We start from the raw sequence: 20166 nt of genomic DNA, 5'->3' as shown, positions 1-20166 counted from the left end.
GAGAGGTCTGCTGAGCCATGTGGGTATCTCCCTGGCTGGCCAGGGATGGAACTCATGCTGCAGAGGCTGTGGATAGTTTCACAGTGCTGTGCTTACCCCTTGCACCTCCAGGGAGGCCCCACAGTTAATATTTCTTGAGAGAGTGAGCATACATTTGAGTGTGAGTGCTGTGATTCAGGCTCTGTGGATGCATTCAGGTCAAAGACACAGATGGGGTAATTTTTTCCACCACAATCACACTTTTAAGGTCTTGTTTCTTTGGCTTCAGACATTTGGATTTTCCTTCAAGACACATCATATCCTTTACAAAATCAGAGCATGAATATCAAGACACTTTGAGGAGAAAGGAAAAAATTAAAATGTCATAAAAGGGTGAGGAAGAGGATTTGTTGAACCAGGCAACTGGGACTTAACAGAAAATGTAGCTACAAGTTTCCTGGCGGCCAAAGCGAAAAGGGAAATCTGCATGCCACCGAACTCTGTTGTGAGGTAGAAGGAAGGACACTGATTTTCAAGGGCCATACTCCTTCAAGGACAATGTGCCCAGGACCACTGAGTGACATGACATGGGGCTGGTGGCAGCTGAGAGGCTGATTTTCCTGGTGCATCTTTTGCTCAATTCTAAATAAATTTCTACCACAATATATATAGGAAGGGAAGCATGGGCATACAAGGAATTTCAGGTAAAGAGCCCATGAATGTTTACAATAAACTAAGTAACTGCAAAGGCATTACTGGTGTCCTCTGGGCACCTCGAGCTGTGCCTCCGACTCCTCTAGGGAAGATGTGACCTTGGACCAATGACTTGACATCTCTGAGTCTCACCTTCCTCATCGAGGAAAAATGATTACTGTGCAGATGAAATGAGATGATGCATGTAAAACGCCTACATTAATAAATGCTTGCTGTGCTGTTGTTTATATTAATATCATGTTATCATGACCTCATGGCTAAGAGCATAGAGTCTGGAGCCAGACAGCCTTGGGTTTGAATCTCAGCTCCCCCACTTACTAGCTAGGTGACCTTGGGCAAGGTCACTTAGCCTTTCTGTGCCTCAGTTTCCTTCTCTGTAAAATGAGACTAGTAAGATTCTTGCGAGGGCTAAATGAGTTGCTGATTGCAAAGCCCTCGGGAGAGGGCTGGGCATACCCTAAGTGCTATGTGTCTGTTCAATAATAAATCATAGTTTATTCTTTCTGCCCTTAGAGGTCCTTAGGAGAAAAGTTAGAAAATAACAGCTTCAAAGAGAGACAAGTTTATTTCCAGACACTCATTAATAAAAGGAGTGAGTCTCTACAAAACCGGTTGTCCTAAGAGGTACTTGCTTCTTAGAAAATTGAGGCCAAATGTATTTATAATGGTGGAATCTTCAGCAGCTGACTGGTCAAACATGGGCTATTTGGGGGGCATGGCCCACTCCCCTATGTCTGCTTGCATCCTTGCAGGGAGCCTGATGGAGAGGATGGGTGGCTTCTCAAGCCCTGGCCGGGGCGGGCCAAGGGGACTGGAGGGAAGGAGCCCCGGGATCCCCTGTCCCTCCCCCACTCGCCCAGTGAGTAATGACATTCACGGAGAGGGAGGGAGGGAGCCAGCGAGGGAGAGAGGCAGGCTCGCGGAGGCCATGTGATGCAGGGCGAGAGCGAGCTGCCGCCACCGGAGGCTCCTTCTTTTCTCCCTCCGATTCCGGGCTGTCATGGCGACCCCCAACAACCTGACCCCCACCAACTGCAGCTGGTGGCCCATCTCGGCGCTGGAGAGCGATGCGGCCAAGCCGGTGGAGGCCCCAGAGGCGCCCGAGGCGTCCAGCCCCGCCCATTGGCCCAAGGAGAGCCTGGTTCTGTACCACTGGACCCAGTCCTTCAGCTCGCAGAAGGTAGAGCCCGGGGGAGCGGGGAGCCCGCAGCGCGGGGCGCTAGGCTGGGGGAGGGGCTCGTGGGGGGCCGGCGCCAGGGGTCTGAGGACCTGGGGAGGGCCGCGAGTGGAGAATCTGGGGTTGCTTTGCGCCAGGAGTCTGGTGGCCAGTCTCTTCTCCAGGGAATGACCAGTCCTGTCTGGGGCTCCAGGGGCATGGTCCCCAATTCTAGGGACACCCATTCTGCACCCTTCCCTCCTGGAAACACCTGGTGTGTTGGAGGGCTGAGGAGAGAGACAAAGGCCAGGGGCAGGCAATGGGCATGGCCGGGAAGGCGGCCTGTAGGAAGGGGTGGCTGCTGCGGGGAAGGAGGAGGAGCGATTCCTGGGGTCCAGCCTCCAGTACTGGTCGCCTCTTCGCAGCCCCTCCCTCCCTGCTGCTGTCCCAGATACTACTGCCCCCCCCCCACCTCCTTTGGGCCCTGCCCCGCTGGCCGGGGCCTTCCTCTGCCTGGACTTGGAGGGTCGGCCCTAGTTTCCCACCCCCCACCCCTTTATCTTGAGCTGAGAAGGAAGGAGTTAACCCTCTCCCCAGACCAGCAGGGCTCAGCCCCTAAGATCTATGTTTTGCTCTTAAAGGCACAGACCGCCCCTCTGCCCCTTCTCAGACCCAGGATCAGTGGGGGCCAGCTGGGAATCCAGCCAGGTGCTGAGGTATAGGGGTTCCCGCTTCCTGAGCGTGAGGGCCCGGCTCTGGGCCTGTAAGACGCCGGCGCCTGTAGGGGCGCAATCCCCCACCCTGTTAAGAGCTGGAGGCAAGGATTCAGCACCATGGCCAGGGCGCAGCAGCCCCAGGTCCTGCTGGGCCCAAGAGGCACCCCGGGACCTGTCTTCTCCCGGGAAGATTCTTTGGCTTCACTCACTCATTTTCCAGATGCAGAAACAGATTCCCTACAGAGAAAGGCCCTTGGAAACAAAAGGCTTGGGTTTGAGTCTTGGTTCAGTTCCACATCTGGAAAATGGGATATACAACAGTAATAGTAATAACAACAATAATAGAGCATTCTAATTCCAACCCATTCTCAGGGCTGCTGAGAGGACTGTGAAGAGGCAGTGTAGCTTAGAGTCCTAGGCGGGCACTGCTCAAACTCGAGCTTTCATCGGCTCACTGCCTGATGCTGGTTCAAACACAGGCTGCTGGGTCCCATCCAGAGGTTCTGATTCAGTAGGTCTGGAGGGAGGCCCCAGCTGCTGCATTGCCAACAAGCTACCAGGTGATGATGACCAAGCTGGTCCACCTCTGAGTAGACCCTGAGGTCAGAGAGTCCCCAGGGGAAGAGCTATTTCCCCCGAAATTCACCATCGATCTCTGGACAGACCACTTTGCCTTTCCAAAGCTTCAGTTTTATAATCTGTAAAATGGAGTCATGGCAGCACCTTCCTCAAAGGCTTTTGTGGACGCAAAGGAGACGAGGCACAAAAAGTGCTGATGGCAATGCCTGGCGCGGGCTAAGTCTGTCAGGATATAGGTGTTCTGATGTCACTAAAGTGTCAGGTAATGGGGTGTGTTCACCAAGGTCACCCTGGGACTCCTCTGTGTGCCTCCCATGCTTGCTGAGCACCTACTGGGTGCCAGTCCCTAGCCGTTTGCTGGGAGGTTAGAGATAAAGCAGACTGACCTCCAGACTCCTGAATCACCTCCCACACAGAGGAGCCAGGCCCCTGTAGCTGGGGGACCAGATAGAGGGCGGGGGTAGGGGGTGGTGACACCTCCCATCACCATCCCTGAAGGAGCTTCTTGCTCTTCCTTTCATGGAATAATTCCTATTCGGCCTGAATGCAGGGCTAAGGTGACATTTTAGTTAGGGACGGAACCACTCACTGCAATTCCACTTGTAAACAAGCCTCTGACCAGTGTAGCCTGGGCATCCTCCGCCCGCTCCCATCAGGGCCATCATATGGCCCAAGGGTCCATGGTAGGTTCTAGAGGCAGTGTAGCCTGGTGCAAATGTTCTGCAGTCAGACTGGGCTCCAGTTTCATCTCGAATGCTTCATGGCTATGTGACCTTGGGCAAATCACATTACCTCCCTGTGCCTCAACATCCTCATCTGGGAATTCCTGCAGGATTGAGAGGACCTATGTAGGGAATTCGGGCAGGATTGAGAGGACATGTAGCAGTTACTTAGTGGGTGAGTTTCCTTCCCTCCCTTCATTCCTGAAGGACCTGCGGACAGGAAGCTGGTCCCCGCATGCACCAGCTCCCTCAGAAGCCTGTCCTTAATGGCACATGAACTACTGACAACAGAAAATAGCCCACCCCCAGGTATGGCGGTGGCCATGAGCCCCTAGGGACTATGCCAGAGCTAGAGGGCATCATGACATGAGGGGGCCCAGAGCCCAAACCCCACGGCCATACCACTACTAACCACTACTAACCAGCTGGGTAGTCGCCCCACTACTGGGGTGAGGTAGGGGTGGGGGGTGGACAATAGCACCTCCCTGGTAGGATACTTGTGAGGAATCACAAAACAATCCAGACAAATCACCTAGAACAGCACCTGGGAGGCAGAGTGCTCAGTTAGTGCTGTTGTCCTTGCAGGACAGGAGGGCACACCCCACCTCTGCCATGCCCCAGCTTTGAGGCTCTCCTCAGCTGTTTAGGAGCAAGAGCTGCAGATACACAGAGGGATGTGAAGAGGCAACCGTCTTGAGCTGGTCACACCCTTAGAGCAATGTCACAATAGTGAACTTTCAGGCACAAACATAGGGACACGTGGCTCGGAGGAGACTCTAGATGTGTGCTAGCATGCTTCTGAGGCTCTTCCTGCCCCAAGCTTCCTCATGTCGAAGGGAGTTAAAACACCAGTAAAACACCAAGCATTCCCACTCACTGGCTGTGTGACCTGGGTAAGTCCTAATGGTCTCTGGTCCTCAGCTTCCTCAACAGGAAAATAGTCTTGCTGTCTGAGACAAGCTGCCTCCCTCCCTCCCCAGGCAGAAAGAGCTGTCTTACCTCTGTGCTCTGAGCTCTTTGAGTGTCCTTCTCTCCTCACACCGTCACTTTTTTCAAAACCAAGATTGCTACTTACTAGCTGTGTGACTTTGGGCAAGTTACTTATACTCTCTGTGTCTGTTTCTGCTTTTGTAAAATGAGCTTGATACTAGGAATGAGCGCATTAGGCTTTTGCAAGATTAAGTGGGTTAATATATGTAAAGGCCTTAGAAAAACGCTATATAAGAGTTGGCTATTGCTGTTGCTGCTTCCACCAGGGTGAGTCTTGGAGGGCCAGCCCTGGCTCCCTGTAGCAGGCCTGGTTCAAAGTTCCCTTACCCCATCTGCTCAGGGCCAGCTTTTGTCGTGGATATACCTATGGGGAGCCCTTGGCCTGGCCTTCATCCCCTAGAAATAAGAGACCTGGCTCTGGGTCTGAACAGGGGCCAGTTCTCATACCCGAGACCAAGCAGATGTCCTGGAGTCCTGCCCTACATGGCAGTAGGGAAGGACAGTGACCTGTTATTGCTCCCTCCCTCTCTGGGCCTTGCTCTGAAAGCTCTTGGGCACTGGTCCCCCCAGTCCTGGCCTTGCTGACTCGCCCCGCACTGCCTTCCCTCCCCAGGCACACAGCTGAGAACTGCAGATCTCAACACCCCTCTGCTCTGACACCAGGTCACTCCAGGAAAAAGCCAAGCATACCTACAGCAACCCCAGGTCTTACTGTGGGATCCAAACTTTGCTTGGATCATGGACCCCTCATCTCTCAGGGAAGCCTCTGCACCTTTCTCAAAACATTGCCTTTAATTGAATAAAATAAGTCTCATGGGATGGTTTGATTAGAAGGGAAACCAATCCTATTGAAGAATAGCATCCACATAGTTTAAAAAAATAGCTGTTATATAATAACAAATGTTTCTGGATTAACCCATTATGTAACTGGCTAGAGGCAGGTCCGCTAACTGCTGTGATGGGAGTCGTGAGGAATGTCACTACAACAACTGTGAAGGGGGGACTGGATCTGACTTCGATTGGTGACAATATATCCAGGCACTGCTAACACTACCAGGCTTGGCCGCCCACACTCATAATTGAAGAAAAAGCTGTCAGTTTGAGATTACTGAAAATAAACACGCAATTTTCCCATCCAAGGTCAAGGACTCCCTGAATTCATGGACCCTTGGGTCTGGGTGTTTCAATTAAAAGCACAATCCCTCTGCCTCCTCACATTGTCTCCCATCCACCCTCAGCCGGGCACCCAGGCCTCCTCACTGTTAGTCAAACATGCAGTCATGCCCCAGCCTCAGGGCCTTTGCACCAGCTTCTCTTCTGCCTGACTCCCCTGTGGGGACACTCACGCTCGCCTTTGCCCAAATGTCTCCATCTCAGAAAGGATCACACTATTTTAAGTTGTCAGCCATCCCCCTGCTGGGCTCTGGCATCACCAGATCCTTTTATCTTGCTCGATGTTTTTCTTTATTACTGCGAACTCACCATCTTTTGATACAGCTTCTTACTTTACCTGGTTCACCTGCCTGTCCCGCCTGCATGCCAGCTTCCTAAGGGCAGGGAGCTGAGTCTCCGGCACTGAGAACAGGATCTGGTGCAGAGTGGGCACTCGGTGACTAAGTGTGATGAATACATGAATAAAGTGTGAAATAAAAGCGATGGATTTATAACCATAAGGTGGTAGAGTTAACAAACCTATTCAATTCTGTAAGCCTAAAACTGCTCAAAAAATAGTTCATGAATTTTTTAAGAAGTATTTGAGATAAACAAACTGAGGCACAGAGACTCTAAGTGTCTTTTACAGAGTCACACAGCAACTAAAATACTAGGCAAAGACGCCAGCTCACCCCATCGCCAGCCCTCATAAACAAGGGCCCGGGTGAAGAACGATAGCACCTAATAGTGACAATGACACACCCATGGGTGACTTCCAGGCACCCACAGGAAAGATCATTTGCCCTGGGTGGTTGATCTGTCACACTGAGCGGTGATCACAGCCTGGGCCAGGCTTGGGGAGGCAGAGATGGCAGATGGCCTTGGTAGCTGCGTGCCCTTCCCCCAGGCCTGGCTTCCTCCCGTGTCCCCTCCCCCGCAGGACAGCACACAGCTCTGGCCTGAAGCTCAGCTGAAGGAGAAAGTCTCCTTGGCCGCCTGCTGGCATGACCCAGAGACAGCTCCAAGCAGGACTGTTGTGCCTCTAAGATAGTCCCCTCCCCAGGCAGCAGCCCCACCTGGCACCCTCAGTTGTGTCCCAGGGCAAGAGCTCTGGGAATTGTCCCTAGAGGCAGGCCCCCTGCCAGGACAGAAAGCCAAATACCTGGTCCTGCCAACCCAAAGACCTGGTCTGATTTCAGCCTGGTCCAGAGGCTGGATGGCCAAGGGAGCCTGCTCTCTGAGGCCAGTGGACACCAGGATGGGCAGGAGGAAGGGAAAAAGGCCTTCAGCTCCAGAGAACCCCAGCGTTGACTGTTCTGGGACTCCTCCAGGGCGTGGGCATCACCCATGAGTTCAAATATACCCACTCAGGCATGCTCTCACCTACAGATACATGGGTCTGTGCCCATGTGTCTACTGCACACACATACGATCTCTAATGCTCACACTCATACACTCATCCAGATACACCTACCCGCATGCACACACGCACTCACCGCCCCCTCCCCACTCATGCTTAGGTGCATGCACTCCCACACCCACACACTCACACACCCAGACCCAACAGATGCCTCCCCCATGCTCACTCTGCCACAGTTCCTCCCCACTCTCAGACAGAACCTGCAGTTCCCTCCCGCTGCTGGGGAGGGGTGGCGGAGCCAGTCCTGACTCCTGCAAGGTCTGATGTAGTGTCAGCTCGAAGCACAGCTCTTGTCCAGACTCTTGTTTTACTAATGAGAAAAAGGAGGCTCAGAAAGGGGCAGTGGTAGTTCTAAGGTCACATAGCAAAGTTGTGGCAGAGCCAGGGTGAGGGTCCGGGTCCCTGCCTCCCAGCCCCACCTGCAGGACCCACTTCTGGCTAATGAAGCAAATTCTACTGTGAATGAATGTTCTCCCTTCCCACAGTCAACCAAACTTAAGGGGTGTTCATGTTAGCACTCTAGGACATCAACCAGGGGTGCAGGGCGGTTGGTGGTGTGTCTCTCTGTGTGTGTATGTGGTAGTAAAGTCTTATTAATAGTGACATTAAAACCCATGTACCAACTTCCCATGCTGGGACTTAATCCAAGTCATCCCATCTCAGCCTCCTTGGTACCACTCTTGAAGGAGTGGACCACATCCTCATTTCACAAAAACTAGGGATCACATAGGTCAACTGAATTGCCCAAGGTCACACAGCAAATTAATAGCAGAAGCAGACTTCAAGTTCAGGTTGGTCTGCCTTCAAAACCTGGGTTTTGTTTTCTCATCAAGAAAAACAAAGAGGGCCTCCTTGGTGGCACAGGGGTTAAAGTCTCAGTGCTATCAAGCTATCAACAGCTACTGCAGCACGGTTTCGATCCCCTGCCAGGGAGGTGACCCACATGGTGCAGCAGACCTCTCCGGTCTCACTCCGCTGCTCCCCTCAGCAGTGTATTTCAGTAGATCTGCCTGTTCTATTCCCTGTTCTGTCTCTGGAGAGTCCTCTCACCCTCCATACCTCTGGCCTACACCCCAGTTCTTTTTTGCATAAATAAAAAAAATAAATCTCTAAAAGAGAAAGAAAAACCGAGCGATAGTTCCTGCTCTGCCCTTATCTGGAGGCTACTGTCTAACAACCATATGGGAAGGTATTGGGGGAAATAAAAGGCTTGACTGATACTAGCAAATTATTCTTCACCTTGCTTTGTTTCCCAAATAATTGAGTGTTTTTGGTTGTTGATTATATAAGAATTTATGCAAATTTCCTGACCAGATCCACTGCTGAGGCCAGACCGAGTCCACTCACAATCACCCAGTGCTGTCTGCATGCCCGGCACTATGCTGTGCTATTAAGGCTTCCATTTTGCAAATAAGGGAACTGAGGTTCAGAAAGTTCAAGGAATCTGCCCAAACTCACACAGCAGAGCTAGAAATCTCCGCAGGTGTGTCCAGCTATGAACCCCTGGCCCTGGGCACCAGGCAGCACCGCCCCTCTTCCCCAGAGGGCAAATATCCTCCTCCATCACCAGGCACCTGGGAGATCACACCCTCCACCCCCACGGTCCCCACCCCCATGGTCCCCACCCCCGCCAGATGCACGAGAATGGGCAGGAAGCAACGTGTCCCTCCTGTGTGTGACTCCCTCCCCGCACGCCCCGCCCGCCCAGGCAGTGTCCGCCGCCTTCCCCGCTCTGACCCTGGCACCTGCAGGTGCGGCTGGTGATCGCCGAGAAGGGCCTGGTGTGTGAGGAGCGGGATGTCAGCCTGCCGCAGAGCGAGCACAAGGAGCCATGGTTCATGCGGCTCAACCTGGGCGAGGAGGTGCCGGTCATCATCCACCGCGACAACATCATCAGCGACTACGACCAGATCATCGACTACGTGGAGCGCACCTTCACGGGAGGTATGGCTGCCCCACCCGCTGGGGTGAGCACGGGCCCTGGGGCCCCGCGGACTCAGGCAGGGGCCACAGAGGTCAGGGGAAACCCACTGGGGCCATGGGGGAGTCCCAGTCTCCCCAGAAAGGAATCATGAGGCTCCAGGCAGGGCTCAGATGCCCCCCAGGAACTGCAGAGCATGGGCAAGGCCATAAATCCCTGGGGGACCCACAGACACCCCCTCTGACACTCCAGGGAGATGGCATGGCTCAGACACTCCCCTAAGGAGCTCAGGGGCTATGACCTCCCTCTTCAAGAGCCCCGGAGTCACAGGCACAGCTACAGCCCATCAGGCCCTAGCAGGCCCCAAGCCCTGCTAACCCCACAGGCAGGGCCCAGATCTTCCAGGGATGCTAGGGCTTGGGTCGGGTCCAGGGCTCTGAAACACTCCTGTAAGCACAGTCATCCTGTAAGCATGCCCAGGAACCCCACGACACCCCAGAATCCCACAGAACCCTATGCCCTCTCCCCCTCTTTGGCCTTTCTCAGCTTTAGGAGCTTGCTGGCCTTGGCAGAGACTTCAAACAGCTGCTGGGAGGGGTTGGGGTTCTGACCTGCACTGTTTAAAAAGACTACGAATGAATTGCCAACACTTAAAAATCAAGGAGAGTTCGGTATTAAATACTGAGGTTTCCAGTTGCTCTTGAAGTCTGGCAACAAGCCTGGAGCTGAGAGGAACTGCCCCCAGGGCACAGCTGGGCTGCTTCCAGTGAGGAAGTGGCCCCACCCAAAAGATCCCCTCTCAGCGGGTGGGGACTTTATCACCAGTCAGAGGCAGGTGGGCAGTGCCACAAGGGGTTCAGAGTTCCAAGATGCTGGGGTGGGGGTGGTGCCAGAAGCTGGTCTGTTTGAATCGGGAGGTGGGCAGTGAGGTTGGCCCTGGCCCGCCCACACGCCAGTCCCGGTGCCCGCAGAGCACGTGGTGGCCCTGATGCCCGAGGCGGGCAGCCCGCAGCACGCACGGGTGCTGCAGTACCGGGAGCTGCTGGACGCGCTGCCCATGGACGCCTACACGCACGGCTGCATCCTGCACCCTGAGCTCACCACCGACTCCATGATCCCCAAGTACGCCACGGCCGAGATCCGCAGTGAGTGCGGGGCTGCCGCCAGAGCCCCCCAGGGCCCTCTTCTTTGCCCTCCTCCTCTTCCTCCTGCTGGGGTACCTTATTCTCATCTCCCACCCCCTTTCTCCGGGGCTCTCTCTCATTTCCCTCTCCTGCCCCCTGCTCTTGTCCTGGCATTCCACACAGAGGCTACAGGGCTGACTGTCCCCCCAGACTTCTGTGTTGTCCATGGGGAGCTGGGGCACCCTCCCACAGGAGCCCTAGACCCAGACCCCTGGGATCAGGGCCCGGGAAAGTCAGGACTGTGATTGGAGACCCAGGGCACTGAGTGACATCAAGTTTGGTGTCCCCAAGGAAGGTTGCCCAGGTATGGCCAGGCCCCCAGTGAGGTCTCTGATTTCTCAAGCATCATCCAGGTACTCTGACTGCCAGCCTGCTCGTACCCACAGCCTGGCTCCTTTCCTGCCCAGCACCCAGTCAGTGGGAGTTGGATTAAATCAGATTATCCATCAGCATCTCTTTAATGACTGGTCCAGGCTCTATGCAGACACCATGAAGTCCTGTAGACAGCAGGAGAGTGATGCCTCTAAGGAGACAACTGTTGTTCAGTGTCACCTTCTCCCTGCCAAAGGAATGAGGCTGATGGTTGAAGGTGGGGAAGGGGACAAGAGTGGAATTCAGTCTCCTCTCCTTACAGCTGTGGACAAGAAGCAGGATCTACCTACATTGTCCTGTTGCCCCTCAGTGAACAGCATATAAGGGGTTGTTGACCCCTCAGTCAAAAACCCAGGCCCTGGGCAGGGGGCTTGGGTCAAATGGGACAGACACAGCTGCTACCATCTCAGGGCCATAGCTCCCTGGGGGCAGAAAGATGACAAGTAGTCATTCCAGGGCAGACAAAGGACATTGACCCATCTGTCCGGAAGGTAGCCTGGCCCTCTGGGTCAAACAGGAAAAGGCCCAGGCCATGGAGCTTCTCCTGCAGTTACACACGGACGTGTGCACCCAGCTTTCAGCTTTGGGGCTATATTAAGTTTCATGGATGTTTTATGAAAGTGAAGGTCAAACGCAGCAGCTTTTCTCTTACCACTTCCCTGGAACTGCCCATGTGGTCTCGTTAGACTCCAAAAGGGCAGACCAAGCCCAGGAGGACCTTGGGCTGACTGGGTGGGGGGGGGGGGTCACCAAAGGATGACTTGTATGAATGGCTGCAATAACCAAGGGCTGTGCGGTTGTTTAAAAAAAACAGAACACTTCTATCTAGAAGGCATGGAGGATCCAGAGCAGAGCCAGTCCACTTTCTCCTTTGAGGAGGCCCAGGAGATCTCGGGGTTTGTGCCCAGCTTGGGGAGAGGAAGAGGTACTTCAAAGGGTGCACAAGTCATCCTGAGGTGACCCCCGACCCCGTCAGTCCAAAGTCCTTCCTAGGCCTGATCTGCCCTCCTGGAGTCTAAAGAGACCACCTGGGCAGTTCCAGGCGACTGGCAGGAGAGGATGCTGTATTTGACCTTCACATTCATCAACATCCATGAAACTTAATAGAGCCCCAAAGCTGAAAGAGCTGAGAGCATGCTTACTGGGGTGGGAGTAGGGAGGTGTCAGGCCAGGAAGTAGGGTGGTGAATGATTAAATCTCAAAAGGCAGATACTGAACAGTTATAGTCATTCTCTCACTCATTACCATTCATTCATTCATGTATTCATTCATTCATCCCTCATGGGCTCTTGTTCTGCCAAGACCTGTCCTGGATTTTAAAGGAACAGTGTTGGCTGCTGGTATTGTTACTTCCCAGATCAGTGTTTGAATGGGACCACTCCAAGCTGTGGGGGGTGGGGGGAAGGGATGGAGGCAGCACTGGTATCAGAAGGAAGGACCACCCCCTTTCTCTCCCCAGGACATTTAGCCAACGCCACCACAGACCTCATGAAATTGGACCATGAAGAGGAGCCCCAACTCTCTGAGCCCTACCTTTCTAAACAGAAGAAACTCATGGTGAGTGTCTGTGTCCCTTCCTCTCCCCCACTGTCCTTTCCCTGTAACATAACAACCGGGAGAAGCTTGTTCTAAGTGGAGGATCAGCTGATAACACGAAATAGGAAAACTACTGGCTTGCTTTTCCAGCCCCACCTCGTCTGTCATTTATTTACTGGCTAATTACCTTGGGCAAGTTGCTGTCCCCCTGGAGCCTCTGTTCTATCATGTCTTAGGTTGTATCCCTAAAAGCAGAGAGCACTGGACACAGGTTCTCAGGTAAGTGAAATATTGAGGTGTGCTCTGAGGAGAATTCAGTAGGGGCAGGACGGACAGGAAGGAGGAAGGACCAAATTCACCTGATACCATAGGCTGCTCTGAGCATATGTGGTGGGTACCACAGAATCAATCAACTTGAGACAAAAGGCCGGCCTTTTATACCCCTACATCAGCCAGTCATTGCCTGTATATGCCTTGCAGGGAAGATAGTGGGGTAACCTCCCAAGTATTTCCAGGCAGCTCTTCTTTGTCCAAGAGAAAATTCCATTGAGAAGGGGGAGCTATGAGCCACTATCAGTTAACCCTCACAGCTGGGTGCATGAGTATACCAGACCCAGAAAAGGGATCTGGGCAGGACACCCAAGCCCAGAGATGTTGTGCATGCCAGATCAGAGTGCTTTGTAACAGTGAGGCCTACTAGACACTGCAGAAGATATTTGAAAGGGGTTTGCAGAGAGGGGTTGGGCCAAGCTCCTTCCATCCTTGGTCATTCTTGAGGTCAACTCAGCCCTTCTGGCTCCTGCCTGTCCCACCCTTTAGGCCAAGATCCTGGAGCATGATGACGTGAGCTACCTGAAGAAGATCCTTGGGGAGCTGGCCATGGTGCTGGACCAGATCGAGGCTGAGCTGGAGAAGAGGAAGCTGGAGAACGAGGGTAGGGGCCAGCTCGTGGGTAGGTGGGTGCTGGAACCCATCCAGCCCTACCTGCCCTTGTCCGTCCCAGTCTCTTTTATCCAAAAGACCTCAGAGGGCATCCCAGATGGTTAGGATCATGGACTACAAGACCTTGGTTTAAGCCCTAGGTTGGCCATTTACTAGTTAAGAGACTGTGAGTCAGGTACTTTGCCTCTCTGGCCCTTCAGTTTCCCATCTGTAATGGGGATAATAATAGCGCCTGCCTCAGAGAGTTGTTGAGACACTGCATGGAGCGATTCACACAGAGCACTTAGCACATAGTAGAATTTAATAAAGTTTGGTGGAGATAATGGTGGTGGTGGTGATCACTCCCCACCATACCATTTCACCCTTCCCCTGAGGACACAGCCTCTTCCTACTGCAGCCAGACATCCAGGCTCACCCAGACTCTGACCTTAACTCCAGCTCAAGCAGCTCCTCCAGACCTGAGCACACCAGCTGCATTCCCATCTTCACACCTTGGCTCCCACAGCCTTTCCAGCCTGGAGTACACTCTCCTCACCATTCTGCTCCTTTTCCCTTTTATACACTATTCTCGCAGCACCTTTCTTCAAATTTCATTCTGAATCTTCCGGCTTGCTCTGTTTTAGGTAACCTATAAATCTTATCATCAACTATGCAAATTTATGCAGCCTACACAGAGCACCCTGCTACACTCACAGCCTCACACACACACACACACACACACACACACACACGTCTAGGTAGGGGGAAGATTGTGGAGCACGGTGCTCTAAGACATGGGTGAGAGTCAGGTGGATGTGAGTTAGAGCTCCAGCTGACTTGGACAGGTTGCTTTTGCTTTTGGAGCCTCAGTTTCCTCATCTATAAAATGGGATGTTAATAATACAACTTAAAATACAACCTGACCCTCACCTTGCTGGACTCATAAAAAGTGAAAAGCACTCAGCACAGTGCCTGGAACACACTAGTTTAATACATATGACAGCTACGAGCTCACATATTCCCCAAATGGAAAAACAGCCTCAGAGAAATAAGTGACTTGCTCATGGCCACACAGCTCATAAGATGCTGTTTGGGTAAGAATAGATGTCCCAGAACCTCCCTGGTGGCCTAAGGCATTAAGTCTCAGCACTTTGAAGCTATCAGCAGCCACTGCAGCACGAGTTTAATCCCTAGCCAGGGAGCTGACCCACATGGCGCAGCAGACCTCTCCTGTCTCGCCCGCTGCTCCCCTCAACAGTGTATTTCAGTTGGTCTGCCTGTTCTGCTCCCCACTCTGTCTCTGGTAAATCCTCTCACCCCCCGCACCTCTGGCGGGCACCCCAGCTCTTGTATGCATAAATAAAAGATAAATCTTTAAAGAAAAATATTTGTGCCCTCTCAATGGGACCATGTTCTTCCAACATCTCATAGCTGAGGTCCCCCACACAAGACACCTTCACATGACTCCTTGAATCCTCTCTGGAAAAAAATATGGTATGGATACATGAGTAAAAATAACACAGACCTCAAGGAGAAACAGTCCTTTTTTAAAATATTTATTTATGCATACAAGAACTGGGGTACAGGCCAGAGGTGTAGGGGGTGAGAGGATTCACCAGAGACAGAGTGGGGAGCAGAACAGGCAGATCCACTGAAACACACTGCTGAGGGGAGCAGCGGGCGAGACAGGAGAGGTCTGCTGTGCCATGTGGGTCAGCTCCCTGGCCAGAGGATCAGGGGATCCAACTCATACTGCAGTGGCTGCTGATAGCTTCATAGAGCTGCAACTTAACCCCTTGCGCCACCAGCAAGGCCCAAGGAACTGTCTCATTTCTGTCAGAGGGTGCTTGAGGGGAGCCATTCTGGAAGAGTGCTGAGGGCTCAAAGGGCATGGCATTTCCAATACTGGCCCATGGGATGCCCTTGATTCTTAGGTGTACTTTATGTGTTTATGTATCAAGTTTTCTAGGGCTACTGTATCAAAGCATCACAGAGGGTGGCTTAAACAGCAGAGATTTCCTTCCCCACAGTTCTGAAGGCTAGAAGTCCAAGATCAAGGTGTTGGCAGGTTTGGCTCTCTGAGGCAGCTCTCCTTGGCCTGCAGACATCTACCTCTGACTGTGTCCTCAAGGGGCCCCTCCTCTGTAGACTTGCCCCAGGGTCTGTGTGACAAAACTTCCTTTTCTTATCAGGACATCACCAGATTCTATTAGGGCCAGCCCTAATGGCCTATTTTGACTTACTCATCTCTTTGAAGGTCCCTTCTCCAAATATAGTCATATTCTGAGATAGCAGGGCTTTAACAAATGACTGGGGAGGGGCGTTGGGGAAAGAGCAGGGATGCATTTCAGCCCATTCAATTTATATATTTAGCAGTGCTTACTGCATGCCAGGAACTGCTCTAAGTGTTTCACATATTGCAAATCATTTAATCCCCATAACAAGTCCAGAAGTCAGTAATAATAGTAGCCCCAGTTAACAGGGAAGGAAGTCACAGGGGGTTCAGCAGCCTTCCCAAGGTCACACAGATGGAAGAGCCCCAGCTCAGTGCCTCTTCTGTTCTGTAGAAGGACTGTTGTGAGGATCCATATGAAAATGCATGTGAGTGGCTTAGGACATTGCCCGGCACATGGTATGGAAGTGTCTGGAAATATGAACTGCCTGTATGATCCAGGGAGATCAGGGTCTAACCTGATGGAGGCCAGAGTGGAAGGTCCTGGAGAACAGCTTTGGACACACATCCTCGGGTGGTCCCTAGATGGGGAGTCTCCTATCCCCACTCTCTGCTGTGGTCTGGAGGTCTCCCAAGAGAAGGCAGCATTTCACTGCCCTGTGGCAAGATGACTGGGCTTATTCAAGACGATGTGTAAAGCTGTAGAACTGGATGGTTTCATCGAGGAGAGAGTGGAGAGAGACAGAAAGAGGAACCGAGACCTGCTGTATTAGTTATCTGTTGCTGTGTAACAAACTGTTCCTGAACTTTAGTGGCTTAAACCAAAAACATTTATTATATCACACATTTTTGTGATAAGCCAGAAACATACATCACACATTTTTGTGAGTCAGGAATTCAGAAGCACTTGGCTGGGTGGTTCTAATTTGGGCTTCTGTGATGCCAGTGCAGCCAAGCTGTTCGTGGGCCTTGCAGTCATTTGAGCTGGAGGCTCCATCCACTTCTGAGATGGCTTGGGGACATGGTTCTTAACTAGGGGTCTCAGTTCCCCACTGGCTGTTGGCCAGAGACCTCACCACATAGGCACTTCTGTCCGGCTGCTCGAAGTTCTTTAAGACAACTGGCTTTCCCCTGAACCAGAGACCCCAGGGAGGGAGGAAGCTCAAGCAGAGGACTCAGGAAGTTCAGCTGCAGAAGGAAAGTGAAATGGGGTGGTGACTAGGGAAGGTGGGGGGCAGGAGATTGCTCCAGGCAGAGGGAACAGCAAGTGCAAAGGCCCTGATGGGAACATGCCCACAAGAGCACCCACAAAGAGGCCAGATGACCAAAGAAGAGGGACTTGGGGTGCAGTTGGGGGGGAGAAGAGTCGTCCAGGGTCTGAAAGGTTCCTGGGGTCAGATCCCCTGGAGGCTCTAGGCCCCTGGAGGGGCTTCAGTTTTGCTTTGTCCAGCATGGTGAGTCACAAGAGGATTCTGAGCAGGGAAGTGACGTGATCTGACTCAGGTTTCAGCAGGCCCCCTCCGGCTGCTGAGTGGAGAATAGACTGTAGGGACTCATGGGCTGTAACGGGAAACCGTTGAAGGGCACGTGTCAGGTTGGAGTTAATTGGCACCAGGATGGTTGGGGGTCTGGGTGTATTTTGAAGATAGAGTGGCTGGGAATTGCTCACAAATTGTATTGCGGAATGAAAGAAAGAGAAGGACTTGAGAGAAAGAGAACGAGGCTTGAGGCATTAGGCCTGGGCAACCGGAGGCGTGGAGGTGATTTTACTGGCGTGCAGGGTGCTGGGCTTGAGGGTGATGATCAGGCATTCAGCTGGGGTTGAATGCAATGTGGGCACCCCAGTGGAGATGTAGAATGGACAGTTGGGTATATGAGACGAGGGTTTGAATACACATACTTGCACTTAAAAAGTCAGTTGATTCAAAGGAAAAAATAACAGTAGAGGTAGTTCAAAGGTAAGGCAAAAATCAGCCAAGTTGTACAGGCATGAATGACTTTGGGGAAGCCACAGCAAGCAGACAAAAGTCAGGACCAACCAAAGAGACATGGGCATCAGGGAGAAGGGCTGATCCCTGTCCTCCGGCTCCTCTCAACCCCCGCAGGGCAGAAGTGTGAGCTGTGGCTCTGCGGCTGTGCCTTCACGCTGGCCGACGTCCTCCTGGGAGCCACGCTGCACCGCCTCAAGTTCCTGGGACTGTCCAAGAAATACTGGGAAGACGGCAGCCGGCCCAACCTGCAGTCCTTCTTCGAGAGGGTCCAGAAGCGCTTTGCCTTCCGGAAAGTTCTGGGGGACATCCACACGACCCTGCTGTCGGCCGTCATTCCCAACGCCTTCCGGCTGGTCAAGCGGAAACCACCGTCTTTCTTTGGGGCATCCTTCCTCATGGGCTCCCTGGGCGGGATGGGCTACTTTGCCTACTGGTACCTCAAGAAAAAATACATCTAGAGCCAGCCTGGCTGGTGTCTGACTGTCGGTGTCTCTGTGCTGTGTGATTCCCAACGAGCTCTCAGTAACGCACTGTCTCATGAACATCTGGGCAGCCCCTCCCCGCCCCTTGTCCGGAGTAATTCTATCGTCAATGTGAAACATTCCATAGTTTAGAAGTAGACGTTGCCAATGCCGCGAGTTGAGGCCACGACTCCACTAAAGCAGAGAGAGAGTAAGCGAGAGAGGACAGAAGCAGAACATGAACGCCTTTTCTTTCGATCCGAGGTCTCCAGATGAACTGTGGGCACTGGTTAGGATCTGAGGTGAGTCCCAGGTCATTTCATCCACCAGGGCCCAGATTTGGGAGGTGCTGGGGCGCAGAGAGTCTGACCCCTGGCCTCCCTTCCCTCTTGCCCAGGGAACTCTTCCACAGGACAAAGCCAACATCAAGACTCCACTCTTCTAAGTAGTACCTCTGGGTGGGGCTGGAGACCGGGAGACCCCGCAGGCGGCCCCTGAAGACCGAAGGGGCTTCGTCTTCTCCTGGCCTTGGACTGAGACGGCACTGGCTGGAGCCGAGGCAGTGGCACCCAACCACCAGGCCATGTCTGGGACCGACACCAGGAACACCTCTCTCATTCTCCTCCTGGTTTGGGGTTTGGCACTTTACCAGAAGTCCCTGCAGGCAGCCACCACATCCTCTCCTCATCCTCTCCCTGTCTGGAGTTGCGTTTCCCCACCATGTGAAGTGACTTTCAGTAAAGCCATGTTGACTTTCTCTCAGAAGGTCAGTCCCGGCCCGAGCGCAGGGGTGGGTCTGGAGGTCGATGTCCTTGGGTCCCTCTCCCAGCCTCTGCCAAAGCCATCTCCTTTAATGCCCACCTTTCCCATCACTCCTGGGGCTCCTCACCATGTCACGCAGGGGGGTCTCTGCATCCACGCTGCCCACCCTGGTCGTGTCTCACTTTCCTGTGCCTTTTGCATGTTGGGAGAGGGTCTGGGTGTCACTGCCGCTCCTGCTTAGAGCCACTGAAAGCCCCCAATAAAGCATTCAGGAGGAGCAGTTGCTTTTCATATCTAAACCTGTGTTGTCCTTCTAGCTCTCCTTTCCAAAGTTTGGGGCCGGAGGGGTTGAGACACGAGGCTCAGACTCAGTTCTCTGCAGATGAACCAGCATTGAGCCCAGGTCTCAAGTTGCTGCGGTTGGGGGTGGGGGGTGGCTTCTGGATAGACTGAAAGTTGTGACCTTGACATAAGCCCACCTTGCTTGGACACAGTGTCACAGTTTACGGAGGATGTTCACAACTGTCTGCTCATGTCCACCTGTAGTGGACCTTCAGGGTGTACCCAGGGCCCCAGGACCCACAATTTCCCAGAGAGGAAAATGTGTTAAAATGTCCAAAGACCATTAAACCAGGAGCATAACTTATAGAACATAAGATAAACTTTTAATTATTTTGCAAAAATACAAAAGAATTTGCCTTTTTAAAAATCAAGGTGAAAAGTCAGTCCAAGGGCCTCCCTGGTGACTCAAGGGGTTAAGACACAGCACTATGAAGCTATCTGCAGCCCCAGCACTAGCTCAATCCCTGGCCAGGGAGCTACCCACATGGCGCAGCAGACCTCTCCTGTCTTGCCCGCTGCTCCCCTCAGCAGTATATTTCAGTAGATCTGCCTGTTCTGCTCCCCACTCTGTCTCTGGTGAATCCTCTCACCCCCCACATCTCTGGCCTGCACCCCAGATCTTGTATGCATAAATAAATGAATCTTGAAAGAAAAAAAAAGTCAGCCCAAACGAAAGGTGGAACTTAGAGACCAGAGACCACCTGGCACTGTCCACTCCCTTGGCCACTCAAACCGCTTATACTGCCCTCCACTCATAATTGAACTCAGGCAACAGCAATCATCATGCGTGACCCTAACAGGACCAACTGCTCTCCTGAAATGAGGACACACCCAGCCTCTCTCCAAACATGAGACTCACAAAGGCCCATTTGTCAGTAATACCACTCTGGATGCCTCTGGGTTCTCTTACCTCAACACACTATAATGGGCAGGTTAACATATACATTTAGCCATCACCATTATTCCTTACATACGAAGCACACACAGAACACGAAAGGAAGAAGGTACTCATAGCCACACAGTCCTCATTTCTGCAGTTGATCCCAAGACCATTGTTGATGCAGATCAGCCTCTT

The 20166-nt window shown here is 52.7% G+C and overlaps 1 protein-coding gene across 4 annotated transcripts; it reads left to right on the top strand.

The window, feature by feature from the left end:
- Positions 1-1679: 1679 nt before the first annotated feature.
- Positions 1680-17984, top strand: GDAP1L1 (ganglioside induced differentiation associated protein 1 like 1; the record flags this gene model as incomplete). 4 transcript variants are annotated; one of them, XM_084246682.1, is made up of 6 exons in its annotated part: positions 1680-1873; positions 9180-9372; positions 10321-10494; positions 12365-12462; positions 13261-13375; positions 17641-17984. In XM_084246682.1, the coding sequence occupies exons 1-6, from the start codon at positions 1694-1696 to the stop codon at positions 17982-17984; spliced, it is 1104 nt and encodes a 367-aa protein (XP_084102808.1). In that variant the 5' UTR covers positions 1680-1693. The 4 variants fall into 4 exon arrangements, with proteins under 4 accessions (XP_084102808.1, XP_084102807.1, XP_084102809.1 ...); XM_084246681.1 differs by having other exon boundaries at positions 9180-9395; positions 10287-10494; XM_084246683.1 differs by lacking the exon at positions 10321-10494.
- Between the last annotated feature and the right edge of the window lie 2182 nt (positions 17985-20166).

The sequence above is a fragment of the Talpa europaea genome (assembly GCF_964194135.1).
Source record: "Talpa europaea genome assembly, chromosome: 11".
NCBI lineage: Eukaryota > Metazoa > Chordata > Mammalia > Eulipotyphla > Talpidae > Talpa > Talpa europaea.
The sequence above is the reverse complement of the archived record's forward strand: the minus strand, read 5'-3'. Positions and strand labels throughout refer to the sequence as shown.